We start from the raw sequence: 19,383 nt of genomic DNA, 5'->3' as shown, positions 1-19,383 counted from the left end.
AGCCAAATAAAACACTCCTCTGCTCACACCATATTGATATACACCTTTCTCTCTCCCACACCAAAAATCAAAAGCGTCAAGGAAACTAACTTAGTGTGTGTTTGGATTGTGGTTAGCCAAATTGGAATTTGAATAAAAGTGATTTTATAGAATTAATTTTGGATAAAAGTAAATTTGTGTCAATATAATTTATGTTTGACAACTTTTTATTAAAATTGATTTTGATAAAATAAATATTATTTGGATAATATTAGTTAAAATCATTTTTAGATAGATAATTATTTAAAAAGATATGACATTAAATTATAATATTATTTTTTTATACATGTTTAATTTTTTTATATTTTTTTATAAGTTTTTTATATAGTATATTTTTAATATTTTTAGTATTCTTTTTTAGTACATTATAATTTTTAACTATTATTATTTATGATTAATTTTTTATTTAATTTATTTTACCTAATGGGATCAATAAATTCTATTATAAAAAAATAATAATAAATACAATACACAAAAATTATAAATGTAAAAATAGATAATGTCAAATAAAAAAATTAATAAAAAATATAAATAATAAATAATAAAAAAAGAGTTCATATAGAAAAGAATGATAAGAATTCTATAAATAATACAATAATATGTATAAAGGATAAAGTTGGTAAAAGAAAAATAAATATTGAAAGTATTGAAAAAATACGTTAATGCAACAGAGAAACTAGAAATTATTGCTTCTTGTAAACGTGATTTTATGAATAAAATTACTTATGTATTTGTAGAGAAAAAAATTAGCCAAACAAAAAAGTGAAGCTTTCAAGAAGCTCTAACGTATTTTTTTCCTTTAAACGTGGTTACCAAATACATCCTTAGTCCGCAACTTCTATAAACCAGACAAAGAAAATGATTAAAGTTAATTATTTTTCCTCCCCCTATTCTTAGAATAAAAAGTGCATGCTTTTTAATAAATAAATAAATAATGCATTACAAAATTAAAATTTCGGAGGAAATAGGAAAGATAGGAATCTGAATCCGTCGTGGACCTCGCTTCGAGGTGCGGCTCAGTGTCACTATAATATATAAATGCGTCGCTGAGAACCGAACTTGTTTTGGAGGCTAAGCTAAACTGTGATTGAGAAAAATTAGCGAAGTAGAAGAAAATGGAAGACACACTCTCTGCTTTGAGGTCATTGATGTCTTCTCACTCCCCTTCTCTTGATGCCTTAGTTGTTCCTTCCGAAGATTATCACCAGGTAATTCATTTCCCTTTCACTTTAGATCGAAGATTTTCAGCTTCTTCCGTTTCAAATTCCTTCGTCCTTCATCTGATGATTGTTCTCTCTGTTTCTGCAGAGTGAATATGTATCTGCAAGAGATAAGCGCCGCGAGTTCGTTTCCGGCTTCAGTGGAAGTGCTGGTCAGTATCAATCTACAGAGCAATCAAATCAAAATTTACTTTATGCGTTTTCGTTTGATTTCTTAGTTTATTCTTATGTGGCGATTAGTTTAGATCGAATCAGGATTTTGTTTCTGTAGTTTGGAAATTTCAATTAACATCGTGTGACAATTTCATCCCTGTAATAAGTAAGATAGACTTGGATTATTCTGTGGTTGAAGCTCTCTATCTCAGCTCTTCTTGTGTGATTTTGCTATGCCGCTATTGAATTTTCCTATTGTATTTCAAATCTGACAAAATTAGTTAAGTCAAATTTTGTATTGTTTTCCATTAAAATTACATTCAGGTTTGGCACTTATAACGACGAAAGAAGCACTCTTGTGGACGGATGGACGATATTTTTTGCAGGCAGAGCAACAGCTTAGTGATCAATGGAAGCTAATGCGCATTGGCGAAGATCCTGCTGTGGATGTTTGGATGGCTGATGTAAGTACCAATTTTTTAAGAGAATCCTTTGATGTAAATGATTGAAAAAAGACAAAATGAGATAGCAGATTATATTTTTTTGTGGTTCTCTCTGTCTTTGGCATCCCGAAGCATAATGTTATGACTTGGGTCAAGATTGAAACTGTGTCTACATCATGGCATTTTCGATATGTTGTCCACAACTAGCTTCTCCTTGCTTAGGGAGAGCTGACAGAGCATATAGTCCTGTACGCACTATAGCACTCGATTAGTCTTGTCTCATCCATGATTTGGTTTTAGTAATCAGTTTGTTATTCCTTCCATTTTATGTCATCAGATGTATATACTGATGAGTTGTTTCTTTTTCACTAGAACTTGCCTAAAGATGCATCTATTGGGGTTGATCCATGGTGCATTTCGGTTGATACTGCCCAAAGATGGGAACGTGCTTTTGCTGAAAAACATCAGAAGCTGGTTCAAACGACAAAAAATTTGGTAGATGAAGTATGGGCAAAGCGACCTCCAGAACAGATTAATGCTGTTATTGTACATCCATTGGAATTTGCAGGTCGCTCTGTTGCAGATAAGTTGCAAGACTTGAGAAAAAGGCTTGCGCAAGAGCGAGCCCGTGGCATCATTTTCACAGCTCTTGATGAAGTGAGTGTATTATCTTAATCTATCGTCCTTATTTTTTTGCTCTTCCCTAACTCAAGTTTTGAGTTTGAGGATATTTTTGCGTCACATGTTCAGCATTTTCAATATCACTATCTTCATTATCCATGTTATTTACGATTCCGGTTACAATGCAGGTTGCCTGGTTATACAATATCCGTGGAAGTGATGTGGCATACTGTCCTGTTGTTCATGCATTTGCTATTGTTACAACTAATTCTGCTTTCCTTTATGTCAACAAGGAAAAAGTATCTGTTGAGGTAGTTTGACTAATGTCTTGTCAGCTTTGAATGTTTCGCACTGTTTTCTACTGGCAGGAAATATAAATTCCTATACAATCATGTTAAGTTACTAATAACAGTTTATTAAGAACGTTTATCATAGGATTTGTTTCCCCCTATTTATGTATATTAATCTTACAAGAATGATAGGGTTTCAGATTTCAGTATTTTCAGTACTGGTCATTAATAGTCAACCGTTGGAAACATTTATTTTATGGTCAAATTAGATCGAAGTTTATTTTACTTATGAAGATAAGAAATATCTGTCAACAGAGCAGTATTTTGGTCTATCCTGATATTTGGAAGGAAGATATGTATATAGAAACTTAGTAGTAGTATTTTTTTGCCAGGTAAAAACTCATCTAGAGGAGAATGGAATTGGAATTCGAGACTATACAGCCGTGAGCTCTGATGCAGCATTGCTCGCAACTGATGAGCTTGATGCTCTGTCTACTGCCAAAGGTTCTCTAGCTGCAGTTACAAAGGAAGCAGAAAAGACTCACAATGAGCTCAACAAGGGAGTAAATGGTGAACATCTAGCTGAAGAACATAGTAATGATTTTGTATGGGTTGATCCAGGAACATGCTGTTATGCACTGTATTCAAAATTGAACTCTCAGACAGTTATTCTACAGCAGTCGCCTTTGGCCCTTGCAAAAGCTTTGAAGGTTGTTAACTTACAGCCTTACAATGAAAATGATTGTACTTGGATAGGTTACTAATATTAATATTATCAAGTGAAGTCTAGCTTATTTTTATTTCCACAATACTTGTAGAACCCAGTGGAGTTGGATGGATTAAGAAAGGCGCATGTTCGGGATGGCGCGGCTGTTGTGCAATATCTTGTCTGGCTAGATAAGAAGGTTTGCATTTGGATCTGTGTATCTGGATATCATTTATGCTTTGGATCAGGATAATTTATATTTAAGTTTCTCTTGTCTAAGCTATTATAATTCTTCTTCTGTATCCACAAATACATACACCAAGTTCTGCAGTGTCAAATAATGACTGAAAAAACTTGGTTGAATGTGCAGATGCAGGAAATTTATGGAGCGTCTGGTTACTTTTTAGAGGGTAATTCTGTGAAAAAAGAAAAAGGATCGTAAGTATCCTCCAAAATTCAAAATGTCTTGAGCACAGACATGCTTAGTTTTATTTGTTGACAATATGAAACACCTCCCTTTTTGAAAATTAACATACTCCTCACCAGAACATTTTCTGTGAAATAAACAAGATTTATTTGACTTTACTTTTGTTAAATGGTAATTCTTTGTTAAATACTGAAGATGTTCACGTGTTGGGATGTCTTAGAGTAGTGAGCTTGAGATGCATCTGTCAAAAGGTGAATTTTATATAATATACTTATAGAACTTTTTGAACGTTCCAGGGAGTCCTTGAAATTGACTGAGGTGACTGCAAGTGACAAACTTGAAGGTTTTCGAGCATCAAAAGAGGTGGAGTCATCTAAGCAATATAGTATTTATTTGGACGATACTTTTTAGCAAAAATTTATATTTTATTTAAAAGAAGTCAATTGTGGAGATACCAAAAGTTTTAGCTTCTCAGTCCATACAATTTGATTTACAAGACTCTCTATTTAATTTTTTAACTATTTTCCTGAAAAAAAAAGCTTTCTTTAATCCAAAAGAATTTTATTGCAAGACACAGCACCACCTGTACTGTAGGTGGAAATATTGTTTTAACTAGCATATATGACTTTCATTTGGACATTAGGAAGAGAAAAACGTTTAACCTGTATCTAGTTTTATTTCTTCATGGTGCTACGGAAAGAGTTTTTTTTTTTTTTTCTTTTTAGAAAAAAAAAAAGTAGCAAAAGGTTACACCGTTGTATTTCCTAGGATTGGCTAAAGACTGGCATGCTTTTAACCATATCTAGCTTTATTCCTCATGGTGCTGTTTGAGTGGAATATGTTTCTTTTTACAATTATCAGAAAGGTTACATTGTAGTAACTCTTTTGACAAAATAAAGACTGGCATTCTCTCTTAAATACACATGGTAGCGTTTATATGGGCATCTAGATTCATGCATCTGTATTCAATCAAGTTTTTAGCAAAGAAACGGCCTTTTTTTCCCTCAATAATTTGACCCCTCTAAAAGCACAAACTTTCATGCTATATGCAGTCAGATATGATAGTAAGTTCTCAAATGTTCGGTACATAAATTGCTTTCAACAATTCAACTATTCTTCAAGTCCATTTTATTTGCCCCCATCAGTGTGGTCCCTAAAGTATGATAAAATGAAACTGAAATCGTATCAAATGGAAGCACATTTTGATGTTACACTAATATTTTTCCCTGTTTTGCTATTTTCATGCTTTCAGCATTTCAGAGGATTGAGTTTCCCTACTATTTCCTCAGTTGGCTCAAATGCAGCTATCATTCACTATTCTCCACAGGCAGAGACATGTGCTGAACTTGATCCAGACAAAATTTATCTAGTTGATTCTGGAGCTCAGGTTTGTCCAATATTTTGAACAGTTTGCAGAATAGACATTTGCTAAAGTGTGCCATGTATATCATATTATTAGTTAATATCTATTCTTCATTGTTTTAATCTCCATATCTCTCTATATTGACAAGAAGTTCTGTTTCTGTCTTTTTGAAGTATCTAGATGGAACAACCGATATTACACGAACTGTTCATTTTGGGAAACCTTCAGCACATGAGAAAGCATGTTATACAGCAGTATGTACCTTTACAGCTTTACTTGCCGTTTCTGTGAGTTACATAGTTTGAAACCTATACCATGAATAATTTAATATCAAATTATTTTCACTTAGAGGGAAGTGGGTTTTTTTATTTGGGGAACAAGTTTTGAAATTATTTTCTGCTGTTAGGATTATTGGAAGGGAAAATGCTTTATTAATTTCTAATTTTGGGTGCGGCCCTCCCCGGACCCTACGTTAATGCGGGATGTTTGTGCACCGGACTGCCTTTTTTTAAAAAAAAAAATCTAGTGAAAAGACAAGGCTTCGGTATTGTTGACACTGTTAGCCTGACAACCCTTCCCCGGACCCTACGTTAACTCTATTCAGTTATCTTCTAAGTTCCCTATTTTCTTCTATCTTATGAACTGATATGAAAAGTTGGTCGGTTTGCTGAATTTCATGCAGGTCCTTAAGGGTCACATTGCTCTTGGAAATGCTAGATTTCCTAATGGAACAAACGGTATAACTGAACTAGTCTCAGCTTCATGTTTGTGAATCTAGCTAATACTTCCCTTTCTTCATGCTTTCAGGTCATGCTCTTGATATTCTTGCTAGAGTCCCACTGTGGAAGGATGGTCTTGATTACCGGCATGGTACTGGACATGGAATTGGGTCCTACCTGAATGTTCATGAAGGTAATGAAGAACTATCACTGTTTTTATATTGCATATTGCTCTTCTGTATTCATTTTTTCCTCTTTCCTCTTTCGATTTTTTCCCCACACTCTTACAAATTAAAATCCAAAGTAATAGTATCTTATAAATTATGCAGGACCTCATTTAATCAGTTTCAGACCACAGGCTCGAAATGTACCACTTCAATCTTCCATGACTGTTACAGATGGTTAGTATCCTAACAGGCTGCACGATTGGAATTACGACATGCTTTTTCCCATTCTTATTTACTAGTTTTGTATTATGAAGATGGAATTACAACTATTTGATTCTATATAAATGCATTTCTAGTAGTGTAAAGTAATTTATTTTTTCCAGAACCTGGTTATTACGAAGATGGAAATTTTGGAATAAGATTGGAGAATGTGCTCATTGTCAATGAAGCTGATACAAAATTCAATTTTGGTGATAAAGGGTACTTGTCATTTGAACACATTACCTGGGTATGTCTCAATTCCAGTGTTTGGCTTTGAGATGCTTCTTTTTTACTACAAGGCATATTTCTGAGCTGTTGATATACAATTGTATTCAAAATTGGACGGTTCCCATTCATATGTTATTTACGAGTGTTTTCTCTTGTGCAGGCACCATACCAGACGAAGTTGATTGACCTGAACCTTCTAATGCCTGACGAGATAAGTTGGTTGAACTCGTATCACTCGAAATGTAGAGATATTCTGGCACCATATTTGGATGTCGCTGAAAATGCATGGCTACAGAAAGCCACTGAACCGGTAGCTGTGTGAGCTTTGTTCTGAGCTGGGAATGTCAACGACTTCAATATCTGCACTGTCCTTAGTTTCCACACATTACAACTACTATTTGATGCCCTGTTGAGGTAGCTGTTCCTTAAAACTCGTACAGCATTGAAATTCCGAATGCGTATCCCCTTGGCATCAATTTTTCTTTTGGTGACTACTTGTCATCAGTTTATGCCTAGTTGTTTTCTTGTTATTAGAATATTACTATCAACGTATTACTGTAAAGTGATGAACAGTGATGAACCTTGTACTAAAGTGAAAGAAGTGAACTGTCGAAACGACAGCTGAAAGTGGACCAGGTTTTATTGGAAAATACTTTTGTGTTGCCTGACGGCTCGAAATTGAATAGGTGCTCCCTGCTTTAAAAAAACAAAACAAAAACAAAAAACAAAACCAATGATGATTAGTTTTCCTTGGCGTAGATTGTCCAAGAGCTGCAACTATTTGGGTGAAGCTCATCAACCCCGCTGCTGCAGTCCTGTTTTTTAACATCAATTTTCAAGGATGGATTGAATTAAACTTGCAAAATTCCATTGGTAAGTCACCATCTGAGTGGATAGATGAGTTTTATGTCTCTTGTTGGATGATATGGAAGTGGAGAAATCTTGAGATTTTCTCTCCGCCTTGTGTAAGACTCAAAAACGCTGTTGAAGTGATTATGAATTTCCTCAATAATTATAGAAAAGCTTATGAAAGAAGAAGATACACAATAAATAGAACCAAAAGCCAGGAAGGCATGGATGCCCCCTCCTATTGGGTGGGTAAAATTGAATACTGATGGTGCAGTTTTAAAAGCGTGGGTTGCAGGCTTCTAGGCAAAGATTGACAATAGTCAAGTTTTTCAAGCGGAGATGTGGGAGATTTTTTACGGTTTACAAAGAGCTTGGGACTTGGGAATAAGAAAAATTATTGTTGAAACAGATGCCCTAGAAGTTTGCCAACATATCACGAAAGGAGAATCTCACAGTCAATACAATTTTTTTCTAAAAAAAGTTCAAGACCAGTTAGCGAAACCATGGGAAGTTAGAGTTTTGCATATTCTTAAGGGAGGCAACACCTTTGCCGACTGGATGGCTAAGCATAGTTTGAACAACCCATTTGGATATATTTTCATTGATAAACCTGAGCCAAATTTAGAAATCCTCATGGAGCAAGATTGGAGGGTCTCCAGAACCACTAGTCAAATTAATTAGTTTGTTTATTTTTGTGTTGGGCTTAGCCCCATTACATTACCAAAAAAAAAAGTTTTTCTTAGCGTGGTGTTTGGTGAAGTATCTTTCAGGTAGATTTTTTTTATTGAAAATATTTAAAAAAAAAAACACAAGCCAAGCTAAACTAGCTAGAACTAGTAGCCTCCTGCACTAGGATTTGCTCCAAATCTATACCAGGCTTGATCCAAGAAACATGAGATGAATCAATTCTTGCTCCAAATTTAGCGAACCAATCAGCGACACCATTAGATTCTCTTCGAATCAGATGGAACTGGACCTCCCAGTCTTTGGACAAAAGATCTTGGAGTTTTAACACAATATCCTTCACCTCATGTGTTGTGTGGCTGGTGCCTGGTGATATTACTCAATACAAGATAAGCATCAAGCGAGTCCGTCTCACAAATAACACTCGTGCAACTAGTTTCCCAGGCTAACATAAGCCCGCCAAGAAGCCAGCAACTCACAATGATAAACACATCAGAAAGGAAGAGCACCTGAACAGCCCAGCACCCATCTCCCTCTATCATCCCTCAGAACACAACCAAAAGCAGCTCGCTGGACTCCCTTAAGAACACTAGCATCGCAGTTGACCTTGAAAGTGCCATTGGGTGGAGGCTCCCACTTAAATTTCCTTTCAATATCTGAATAGATAATTCGATTGTAATAAAGGTTTCTAAGATCAAAGCTCATATTTTTTATCGGACCAAACTTCATCCAAGTTGAAAACCTCATGATATCGATGCCTCGATATCCACCATATTCCCGATGCGAAGAAGTAGTCCTTACTAGATATGCCCTATTTGAGCCAAGAAGCTAAATCGGATGATCCTCTAGTCTCGATGAACGAAGGGTCGAGAATATTCTAAATAGCTTTGGCCCTGTTGCAATCTCTAAAACAGTGCATAATTGATTTAAAATGACCACCATACCTCTTACAAATATCACTAAGTATTAACTTGCGCTTGAACCGGAGCGCGCCAGTAGGGACAACATTGTGAGGAGAAAGTTAGAACAAGAACTTGATCTTCTCTGGAATGAAAGGCTTCCATATCCAATTCCAGTCTTCGCTTTCATTCCATTGGAATTTTCTTTTTGCCAACCAAAGATATCCATTTCTTGAAGAATACTTCTTTGTAGAGGCAGCTGCCAAACCCACCCTAGACCATAATGGTTGTTACCAGGAACAGGCAACTCGATTAGGGACGAAATGATATGATGAGGAAGAGGAGAATAGAGCTTGCTAAGATCCCATCGACCATTGCAAATAACGTCATCTAGAGAAAGGTGGAGGTCAGTTATATGAACGTATGGAATTAAGTCCGCAAGCTTACCCAAAGGAGACCATTGATCCAAGGTACCACAGCACCACGCAAAGCCCTTTTTCAAGATATTGAACGCTTTTATCACACTTTTTCAAACATAAAAAGCCCCAACAACCTCCACATAACCTTCCTGCCTTGTTAAGCAGCCTACCTTTCCAACTAGCTAGCCTCCCTTGGACTTTGTCAATAACCTCCTGCACCATTTTTTTGCCGCTCTATCGTGACCAATGTTCACCCCCAAATATTTGCCTAGGTTCTGAGTGAAGTGAATATGAGAAAACCTTGACAAGACCTCCTTCCTCCGCTGAGTGATATTCTTGGAGCATTGGGCCTTAGACTAGGCCAGATTAACTTTCAATCCAGAAGCCTTTGTAAAGAGATCAAGAACCTGCATAACCATTTCAACCTACAACCTTGTTGCTATACAGAAAAGAAGAAGGTTGTCAGCAAAGATAAGATGTAAAATCCTAGGTCCCCCTTTGGAGATGGCAACAGGGACCCAAGATCCATTAGAAACATAATAAGAGATAAGGCACGCCAATCGTTCCATACACATAACGAAGAGATACAGAGATAGAGGGTCACCTTGTTTCAGCCCTCTCTGTGGATTAAAGTTCTGTAACCTCTCACCATTCCATATGATTGAAAGAGAAGAAGAGCAAACACACCTCATGATTAAGCTAGTTATTTTTAGAGGGAAGCCAAAACTAGTATGAGTATGTTGAAGAAATCTCCAATCTACCCTATCATATGCCTTCTCCAAATCAATTTTGAAAGCCATAGTACCTTTCTTGGGCTTGGTCTTGCGCAATAATGATGTTCTCGCTCGTTCCTCTCCCTGGGATAGATCCCCCTTGAAGGGGGCCAACGACCTCCGTAAGGAAAGGGCGAAAATGATTAACAAGGACTTTAGTTAAAATTTTGTATATGACATTACATAGGCTTATAGGTCTAAATTCTTTTATGATTGTCGGCCTGTCCACTTTTAGGATTAGAACAATAAGAGTCTCAAAAAAGGAAGCTTCTAAAACTTCACCTGCAAAAGCTTTACACACAATCTTCCAAACATCCTTTTCAACTACGTCCCAATACTTCTTAAAGAAAATAGCTTGGAAGCCATCTGGTCCAAGTGCTTTGAAGGAGTTCATCTCCATAACAGTCCTCCTCACCTCCTCAATCGAAACAGGTTCAGAGAGAAACTTGCAAGCCTCTTGACTAAGCTGCGGCAGCAGGGGAACCCTGTCAAGACCACCAAAATCCACTTCCTCTCTAGAACAAAAAAGTCTCTAGAAAAATTATTAGCTTCCTCTTTCAGGAAACCCTCATCATTCGACCAAGTTTCATCTTCTAACATAAGACTGTGGATTTTATTTCTTTTCCTTCTGACAATGGTTTGGAGGTGAAAGAAGCTCATATTTCTGTCTTCGAACTTGACCCATTTTTCCTATATTTTTGGTACCAGTACATCTTCTCTCTTAAGAGGACAGAATTTAGCTCTTGTTGAAGTTGTTTTTCTTCTTCCCTCAAACCAAGGTCATCACAAGTCTCCAAAAAAATCTGGACTCTGTTAATATTCTGCGCAAGCTCTTTTTTTGTAACAAAGATGTTGCAAAAAACTTCAGAATTAAATTTTTTAGCATCTCTTTTTCATTGTTCTAAAAATTGAACCAGACCGGCCGATTCAACCGGGTTAATCGAAAACCGGTCCTCTAGCCGATCCGGTTGACATGAAAAACCGCCTAGCAAAAAACCGGTCGAACCGGTGATAAACCGGTAAACTGGTGAAACCGAACGGTTTTTTAACGATTTTAAAATTTTATTAAAAAAAAGAAATTCAACGTATAAAAGCTGTCTCCTCAGATCCCCTCCCTCACGCAAACCCTAACGGCGTAACCCACAACCTCCCTCTCTCTCTCTCTCAGCCACCACAAGCAGTAGCCACCGCTTCTACCACCGTTGAACTCTTCTCGTCAGTTAAAAGGTGCTGTCACCGCGCGCAGTGACAGACAGAGTATCAGATTGAAGCCGTTGTCCGTCGTTCCTCTTCTCCACGCCGTCGCCTCTGGACTTGCATGTCGAAGCTCGTGGCCGTCTTCTACTCTTCTCTACGTCGTGGTCGTGGACTTGCAGATTGAGGATCTAACAGTTTGAATCCTATCCTTGTCTTTGTCTTGCCGTTCTACCCTCTTCGACAGTTTAGTTTCGTTCCTCCCTCATCTTGGTCTCTGTCTCGCCATTCCTCCCCCGTCTCTGTCTCGCCGTTCCTCCTTCGCCGGCAGTTGGATTTTGTTACAACTTCGTCTGTCTCTGTCTCGCCTGTCTCTGAGTTTTATGATTCTAAATTTCTGTTTTTGTATGATTCTGGAACCGAAAATGTTTAGGATTATGAGTATGCATTGCTGAAATCTATGTTTGCTTCAGTTTATGTTTGTTTATTTTATTGATTGAGTTACTGTGATTATTGAGTTGCTGTTTTTTTATGGTTGGGTTGCAATTTTTTTCTATTTTTTTCTGAGTTAGGGTTATTGGTGGTGTGATTTGCTAAATTTGGATTGAGTGTATGTGGATTGTAAGTGGATCTGAATTTTAATTTTTTGTGATTGAGTGGATGAATTTTCTGATGCTTTTGAATTCTCTGGCTTGTCTATATTTGGATTTTGAGGTTTTATCTTGGGTATTTATGCTGATTATTTTATTAGAATTTGAGAGTTAATTTGTTATTGTAATTTGATTTCATATGTTTTTGTAATTCTGTTTGTTTGTTCCAAATTATGATTATGTTTGTTCCAAATTTAAATTATGATTATGTTTGCAAATTCAATGGTTAGTGGTTATTAGTATTACTGATTTGTTTGTTATTTTTTATTATTAGGTTATAAATTAAAATTTTAAATTTTAAATTTTAAATTTTATGAGGTTAAATTTTATTGAAATTTAAATATTTAAAATTATATATTAAATTTTTAATAATTTTATTTAATATTTAATTAAACCGGTCGAACTCCGGTTGAACCCCGGTCGAACCAGTGAACCAGTAAATCAGTCACCTCACCGGTTCATTGACCGGTCCGGTTCTCGCAACCTTGCTCTTTTCACAACAGTCAGGCTTTTGGATACATTCGGAGACCCAGAGTCCCAAGCCTTGTGAACCACTTCACAGAAGAAGGGATGGGTGGTCCACGTTGCTTGAAATCTAAAAGGACGGTTTTGCTTCCTCTTATTCATACCAGTAGGGTTACACATGACCAAGATAGGTGAATGATAAGAGTGATACCTTCCAAGAATTTCACAAAAAGCCTTAGGATAAAGCAGACGTCAATCTTCATTAAGAAAGACCCTATCCAATTTTTTTGCTACATTCAACCCCCCCTTAACTCTCCTATGCTAAGAAAACTTCCTTCCCTTCGTACCCATATCCATAAGTCCGCAGCTATCCATGGCAGTAGCAAAAGCAAGAGAGATGTTAGCGTTGAAGGCCCCCTTTCACATCCATTGAGATGAGAACTTTGTTGAAGTCTCCAAGAGCAATCCAATGGAAGGAAATAATAGTAGAGAACTTTTCAAGATATTCCCAAAGGGTTCTTCTATATTGCACCTGAGGATGGGCATAAATAGCGCTGCACACCCATGCATTAGACCCCTTTACCACTTCGAAGGAGACACAATGCTCAGTAATATAAAGAATTCTACTTTCCTTCTAAGACTCTTGTACCAGAACCCAGATACCCCCACTCTGGCCCCTAACCTCAGAGATGCCAACACTATTAAAAAGGATTTCATCTTATCAAAGACTATATGAGTTTCAATAACAATAAAGAAGGTAGGATGATGATTCTTCATAATTTCCTTAAAGTGCACGCGGGCTAATTTACTAGATGTCCCTCTCACATTTCATGCTATGATGCTTCTGTTTTTACTATCCAAGCAATAAACAATAAATTTATAAAAAATACACTATCTGCTTTATAGCTCAGGCACCCTTTCCTCGGCGATTTCCTTTCCCTTTCCAACATTGGGCTCAAAAAGCTTCTGGTTCCTTTCATCCTGCTCCTTAGCTCCCGCATCTTGTGGTGAGTTCTGAAGGGAGTGTGGCCTTAGACGCTTTCTATTATAATGAATAAAGGGAGTATCTAATTTGTTTCCACTTGTTCCTGCCACTGTTCCCTCGTGAAAAGGAGAAAGATGTTTGGTGTTATTGCCCTTGAACTGATTATTAGACTTACCTGAGGAGAGATGCCCATATTTCATTGGCCTTTTTGAGAGATTAGCTACCATCACAGGTTTTTTTGTGATGGGCTTATTGTTCTTGGGCCCTTGGGATTTAAGATTCTTGTCAACATCTCTTAGAACCTTCCATTTTTTTTAACCACCTTAATCCACGCCCCAATTGCCTCCTCCTGATTAGCTGCATGAACATCTCCTAACTCCGCATGCACCTTATTAGGCGCTGACTTTGGATATCCCTTATTTTCCTCAGCAATTGAACATCTCCACCGCTTTAACGTCATTAACTTTCTTGCAATCAACTGTAACATGACCATAACACCTGCACTTCTCACAAATTAGTTCAAGATGTTCATAATCCACTTTGTAAATAACATTATCCACTTCAATCTCATCAATTACCGGCACTCCTAAATCGATGAGGATATATGCCCGGGTAAATTTTTTTATCTCCGCCTCTTTTGTCGCAACGTCCACCTTAATAGGCTTGCCTACTGCCTTCGCAATACGTTGCATGGCCTTTTTCTGGTAGTAAAGGATCTTCAGCCCATTGAAACGAACCTATACAAGGGTGAAATCAAAGGATTCTTCTGCCGGATGGAACTCAAATGACCAAGGTTTAACTGCCAAATAAAAGCCATCAATCATCCACGGGCCTCCAAGGAGAACCTTCTCTTGATATTCCAAAAGATCGCATTTCACCAAGAAGTAGTCATTACCAACATTTAGAATTTCATATCCTCCCTTAAGCCTCTAAATGAAGCGTAGTCTATGAGATAAAGTAGTGTAACTGACATGCATGCCAAGAACCTTAACTACAATAGAGTCTTTGTAGGGTTCAGCTAGAACCTTCCTTCCTTCACTAGAAAAGATCACTTTAGGCCTTCCTCCATTGCCTCCCTCAACCACGGCAAGGTGATCCCCCTCCAGAGATTCATCAATAACCAAGGGTTTAGGTGTCGAAACTCCTACAACCTTATCTCTAAAGGATACCTTGCTTTCGAAGGTCCCTTGCGTGGCTGGCCTCCCCCCACCCCTTGCTTCCTTCTTTACCCGCCTCCTTCCCTGTACCTCATACTTCTTGTGAATGACCTTCCGTCGGTGCCTTAGCATCCTTGTGCATCCCACGTTGATCCCCTTGCGCCGCCACTCTCTCTCCTCCGCACGCACCTTCTCTCATTTGTTGTTACACTCTAATTCTTTCAGGTGGATTTTCACTACCAACATATTAGATATATAATAAAATCAGCTACCAAAATTAATTATTAGTTTAGAATATATTAAAATATAAAATAAACATTAAAAATAAATTAAATTATATATATATTTACAGAGATGGAACTAGATTAAATTTTAAAGAGGGGCTAAAAATTAATTTTGCAATAAAAAGATAATAAAATAAAATTTTTAAGAGGTTAAATTAAAATTTACACAAAATTTATAAAAAAGAATTTGAAATTTGGTGAGGGCCATTGCCCCTTTTTTTGGTTGGAGGAGACTTTGCCTCTGTATTTGTATAGAAATACATAATAGCTAATTTTGGTGTGGTTAATTTTATTGTACAAATAGTATTTTTGTTTATGGCCTATAATTTATTTATTTTAACGCAATCAATGAACTTGGTTTTAATTACTGAGTTCTATCGATGATAAATCAACTGTAAGAAAATTGAGATATGTTTAGATCTTATTCTATTTTATTACTGTGTTGATCTTTTTAGTTGGTTTAAACTTTTTCTTCCTCTTCTCGCATAACCTATCCCATCCCCCGTTACAGCTTCCTACACCCAATCCCATTTAATGCAAATGGGATTTAAGTTTGGTCATGTACTCACAAATCATATTCTTCTACATATGCTTTAGGGCACAATTTGGATATCCAAAAAGATAGAAGTCAAGTAATTTAAATTTTTCAACAAAGAAAAACAAGTCTGATTGTGTGATGTTTTGAAATTGTCTATTGTGGAGAAAGTTGAACCTATTTCTTAAAGAACTAGGTGAGTATATTCCAATTAGTTCTCATTGGTGCGGTACAAGTAGGTGAAATTTGTAAAATTTGTCTCTAAATTTTTACTATTTACAAAAGGCACTGGTTAGATTAATTAAAGCATTGAGTATTTGTGCTAGTCCCATCGTTCTAGTGCACAAATCTTCCTCCCCCAATTTAAAAGAATATGGTCTGCAGAAAAATAAGGAGCTCCTCCCATCTTTACAAACAGCACAAGACAGTCTTCAACTCAGATACAACCGACGGATATCACAGCTACTGAGCTACCTCCTTAATCTGATCTGGTAGTTAGAAATACTACCCTTCGTAGAAACTGAAGAAGGTTACGCGAGTCTGAACACTTGAAGCCAAGCATTTAGAAGATGCGGGAATGAATGCTCACTTGTTGCTGTTAGGTGAAGTAGTGATGTTAGTTGTATTTGAATGTTAGTAACCCGTCTTAATCGAGGTTGATGGAGGTTGATGTATTTTGGGCAAGGTTGATGGGGTTTGCATTTTCATAACTGAACTATTTATTTATTTATTTATTTTGTTGTAATTTGTACTGGTAAGTTATATCACAATAAGATGACGTTATTTATAAATTATCTCTTCTTTCTTCACTTGAAGAAATTGAAATAGTTTTTAGTATGCATTGCTGGTACGCAGAAAATATCTGTGCCAATAAAGAAGCAGCAGCACAAGAAAAACTTCAATAATCATTAAACCATGTTGTGAAATTGAAACATATTCCTCGTTTGAATTGATATGTGTGTCATTGTTAGCCCTTGTATTTGATTTTGTGTCGTAAAAAAGTGAGAAAGTTTAGAACTTTTTAGGAAGGGAAGAATTTGTCAACAAAGAGACAATGAAGATATTATGAACATAATTGAATTAAGGTCATTGGATTAGTAAAATGGTGAAAGGTGAAAAATTGAAAAAAAAAATTGCAGACGTTTGATGTAAGAGTAACTGATAATGTTGCTGATGATTGTGTTGCTTTCATGGCTTTTATGGTGGTTATTCTTTTTTGTTTATACTACTCTTTATTCTATCTCCAATTAACAGATATAAATAAATAAAATAAAATAAAAATATAAGATTAAAATAGAAGATATTTTTATCAATCTAGACCTTTCCTTAAATTTTGACGGTAATTGTTTTAAACAACACGAGAATTCAGACAAAAAATACTAGAATAAAATATATTTGTTCGAAGGAAAGATGAACTCACTAAAAGCGTGAATCCAAGACCTTAACAACTTCAATTACACAAACTGGAGTTGGTACTTTCAAAATTATTTTGATGTCTAAATGAGTAAAAACAAAATCAAGTGTATCAAGAATAGGGTATCCCTTTCTTATATCCATCTTATTTTATATATTTGTATTTTTGTTAATGGCTTTTAAATCATTTACTAGTAGGAGTGGTAATATGTACTTTATTTATAGGTATCTAATTTGACCTAATTTGATTAGGTAGAGTTGTCAATCTAATTTGTAACGAGTAGAGTAAGATATAAATAGGATTTTTATATGAGTAAGATAGAGTGATGGTTGAATCTCAACTTTATCCGATCAAATATATTTTAAGTAAATGTTGAACCAAAAATTTTTCATTAAATGCTAAAAATTTTTAGTCACTAAAAAAAGATCATTAATTGATAATTTAATATATATATTTTTTAACATAAATAATTCTATTTTAAATTATCATCAAATTATATAATAATGTTGTATCTTTTTTGATAATTGTAAGATCCCGTATTTTTTTAAAATTAAATAATTAACTATTTATAAACTAATATATTATATTAAGATATAATTTTTAAGAAAATTATTTATTATTATTATTATTATTATTATTATTATTATTTTCTTAGTTTAATTTATATTTGGCAAAGGCCATTAAGAAAAATCAAAGAAAATTAAAGGAAGTAACGTGGCTATATATATGTATGTGATCATGACACATATACCTCCTTTATTTAATAACTAATGACGTTGGAGGAATCATCATCAATCACCTTTGTTCCTTTCATTTTTTCCACCGAACCAGCTTAAGGAAAATAAGAAAAAGAGAGATCGTGGGTGAGGGAGGAACCGTGACTTCCTGGATTTTTGGGTTTCAATTTCTTGCGATTCATAATTCCAATAAAAAAACTTAATTCGGTAAAAGTGTTCGTATCCTCATCCTTTACACGTTAGTGTTATTTTTGTCTGGTAGAAGTCGACGGTGACATAACTCCTCTTTCCCTTGAGTTCGGTCAATTGGAGTTTTAGGAGGCACAAAGGATTCTTAACGTTTTCTTCTTCAGCAGTTCGGTCAGAAAATTTCTCCGGAGATCCCGTTAGTTTGATTTCGTATGGAGGTAGGGTTTGGTAACTTTATAATAATTAAATGTGAGTTTGATAAGTGAATGTTGATTTAGCTGATTATTGCGTGAATTTGAATGAGTTTATGTTAAATTATTGTTGAATTATTGTTGTTTGCTTGAGATTTTGATTCAGTTATGTATGAACAACTAGCTGGGATGCTTTGATTATTTTGGGAATAAGAAATGGAATTTTCAAAAGTTTTAAGAAATATATTAACTGATTTTGAATTATTAAAGAAATATTTTTGCTGCTGGAGTCGGTTGGATTATTAATTATTTTAAAGATTTTGGAGAATGGCATAAAGATGTGGTTTTAGTTTTAAAAGAAAAAGAGAAGATAAATCGGCACGTGTACTTATGAGAATGATTGAAAGGTCACGAGAGGGTGACGGAAAGTAAATAGTTATGGTGCCGATGTGAAAGTGTTAAGCCGTGGGCTTTGTTTTTGAATGATTGTGCGGGGACGCCCGTGTGTATGGAATGGCTTCCAGGAGAAAGTGGCACATGCTTCAGCTGGAGAATCAGCGCCTGCAAGTACTTGCAGAGGTCATGTTCGGCATACTTCAGTTGGAGAATCAGCGCCTGCAAGAAGTGAAAACTTGCAGAGGTTATGCCGCTGGAATGCCTTATCTGACTTGCGGGTCGGATTGCGTCGGGTGCGGGTCGAAACCGACAAATGAGCTCATTACCTGCGATAGGAATAGACATGCATCATACTTGTTTGCGCATATCTCTGTGCTGTGTAACTCTGTGATTGTGTGTGTGCTGCGTGACTGATTGACTTTTGAGTTCTTTTATTATTCATGCTTATAAGTGTTTTGTTGTTAGTTGCGGTTGGTTAATAATGGCAAAATAAACTTAACTTCTAACCCCGACCCTACTAAGAACTTTCCGGTTCTTACCCCCTATTTCCACCCCTTTCAGCTACAGGTGCAAAGGCTCATTGTCAAGTTACGGGAGCACAGAGGAATATGTTTATAAGTTGAGTTGTTAGGATTTGTTTTCCCCTCGCCTTGTTAGTTAGAGTTTTTAGAGGGGTAGGATTTATTTTTGGGAATCTTGAAATAAGTTTATGTATTTAATACTATGTGAATATATATACTTTTGTGATTTAGTGGCGTAAAATAAAGTCTCTTTTCGTTTTCTTAATTAAAGTTTCGGTTCGTATTCGCGAAGGCTCAATATTAAATAAAGATAGTATATAATAAAAAGGTTTAGAGGTAAGTAGCACTCAGACTTTTAGTACGATCATGAGGTGCTAAAAGTTAGGGTGTTACATTATGGTATC

General features: G+C 35.9%; 1 protein-coding gene across 1 annotated transcript; it reads left to right on the top strand.

The window, feature by feature from the left end:
- The first annotated feature begins 1,007 nt into the window (after positions 1 to 1,007).
- LOC130981877 (aminopeptidase P1) lies at positions 1,008 to 7,287 on the top strand. Its single transcript, XM_057905619.1, has 16 exons — positions 1,008 to 1,247; positions 1,348 to 1,411; positions 1,737 to 1,876; positions 2,228 to 2,512; positions 2,665 to 2,787; positions 3,159 to 3,476; positions 3,585 to 3,671; positions 3,843 to 3,910; positions 4,196 to 4,262; positions 5,152 to 5,286; positions 5,436 to 5,516; positions 5,945 to 5,999; positions 6,070 to 6,174; positions 6,311 to 6,382; positions 6,532 to 6,656; positions 6,798 to 7,287. The coding sequence occupies exons 1-16, from the start codon at positions 1,155 to 1,157 to the stop codon at positions 6,957 to 6,959; spliced, it is 1,980 nt and encodes a 659-aa protein (XP_057761602.1). The 5' UTR covers positions 1,008 to 1,154; the 3' UTR covers positions 6,960 to 7,287.
- The last annotated feature ends 12,096 nt before the right edge of the window (positions 7,288 to 19,383 follow it).

This window comes from Arachis stenosperma, chromosome 5 (genome assembly GCF_014773155.1).
Source record: "Arachis stenosperma cultivar V10309 chromosome 5, arast.V10309.gnm1.PFL2, whole genome shotgun sequence".
In the NCBI taxonomy this organism is placed as follows: domain Eukaryota; kingdom Viridiplantae; phylum Streptophyta; class Magnoliopsida; order Fabales; family Fabaceae; genus Arachis; species Arachis stenosperma.
This window is presented reverse-complemented; position numbering and strand designations above follow the sequence as displayed.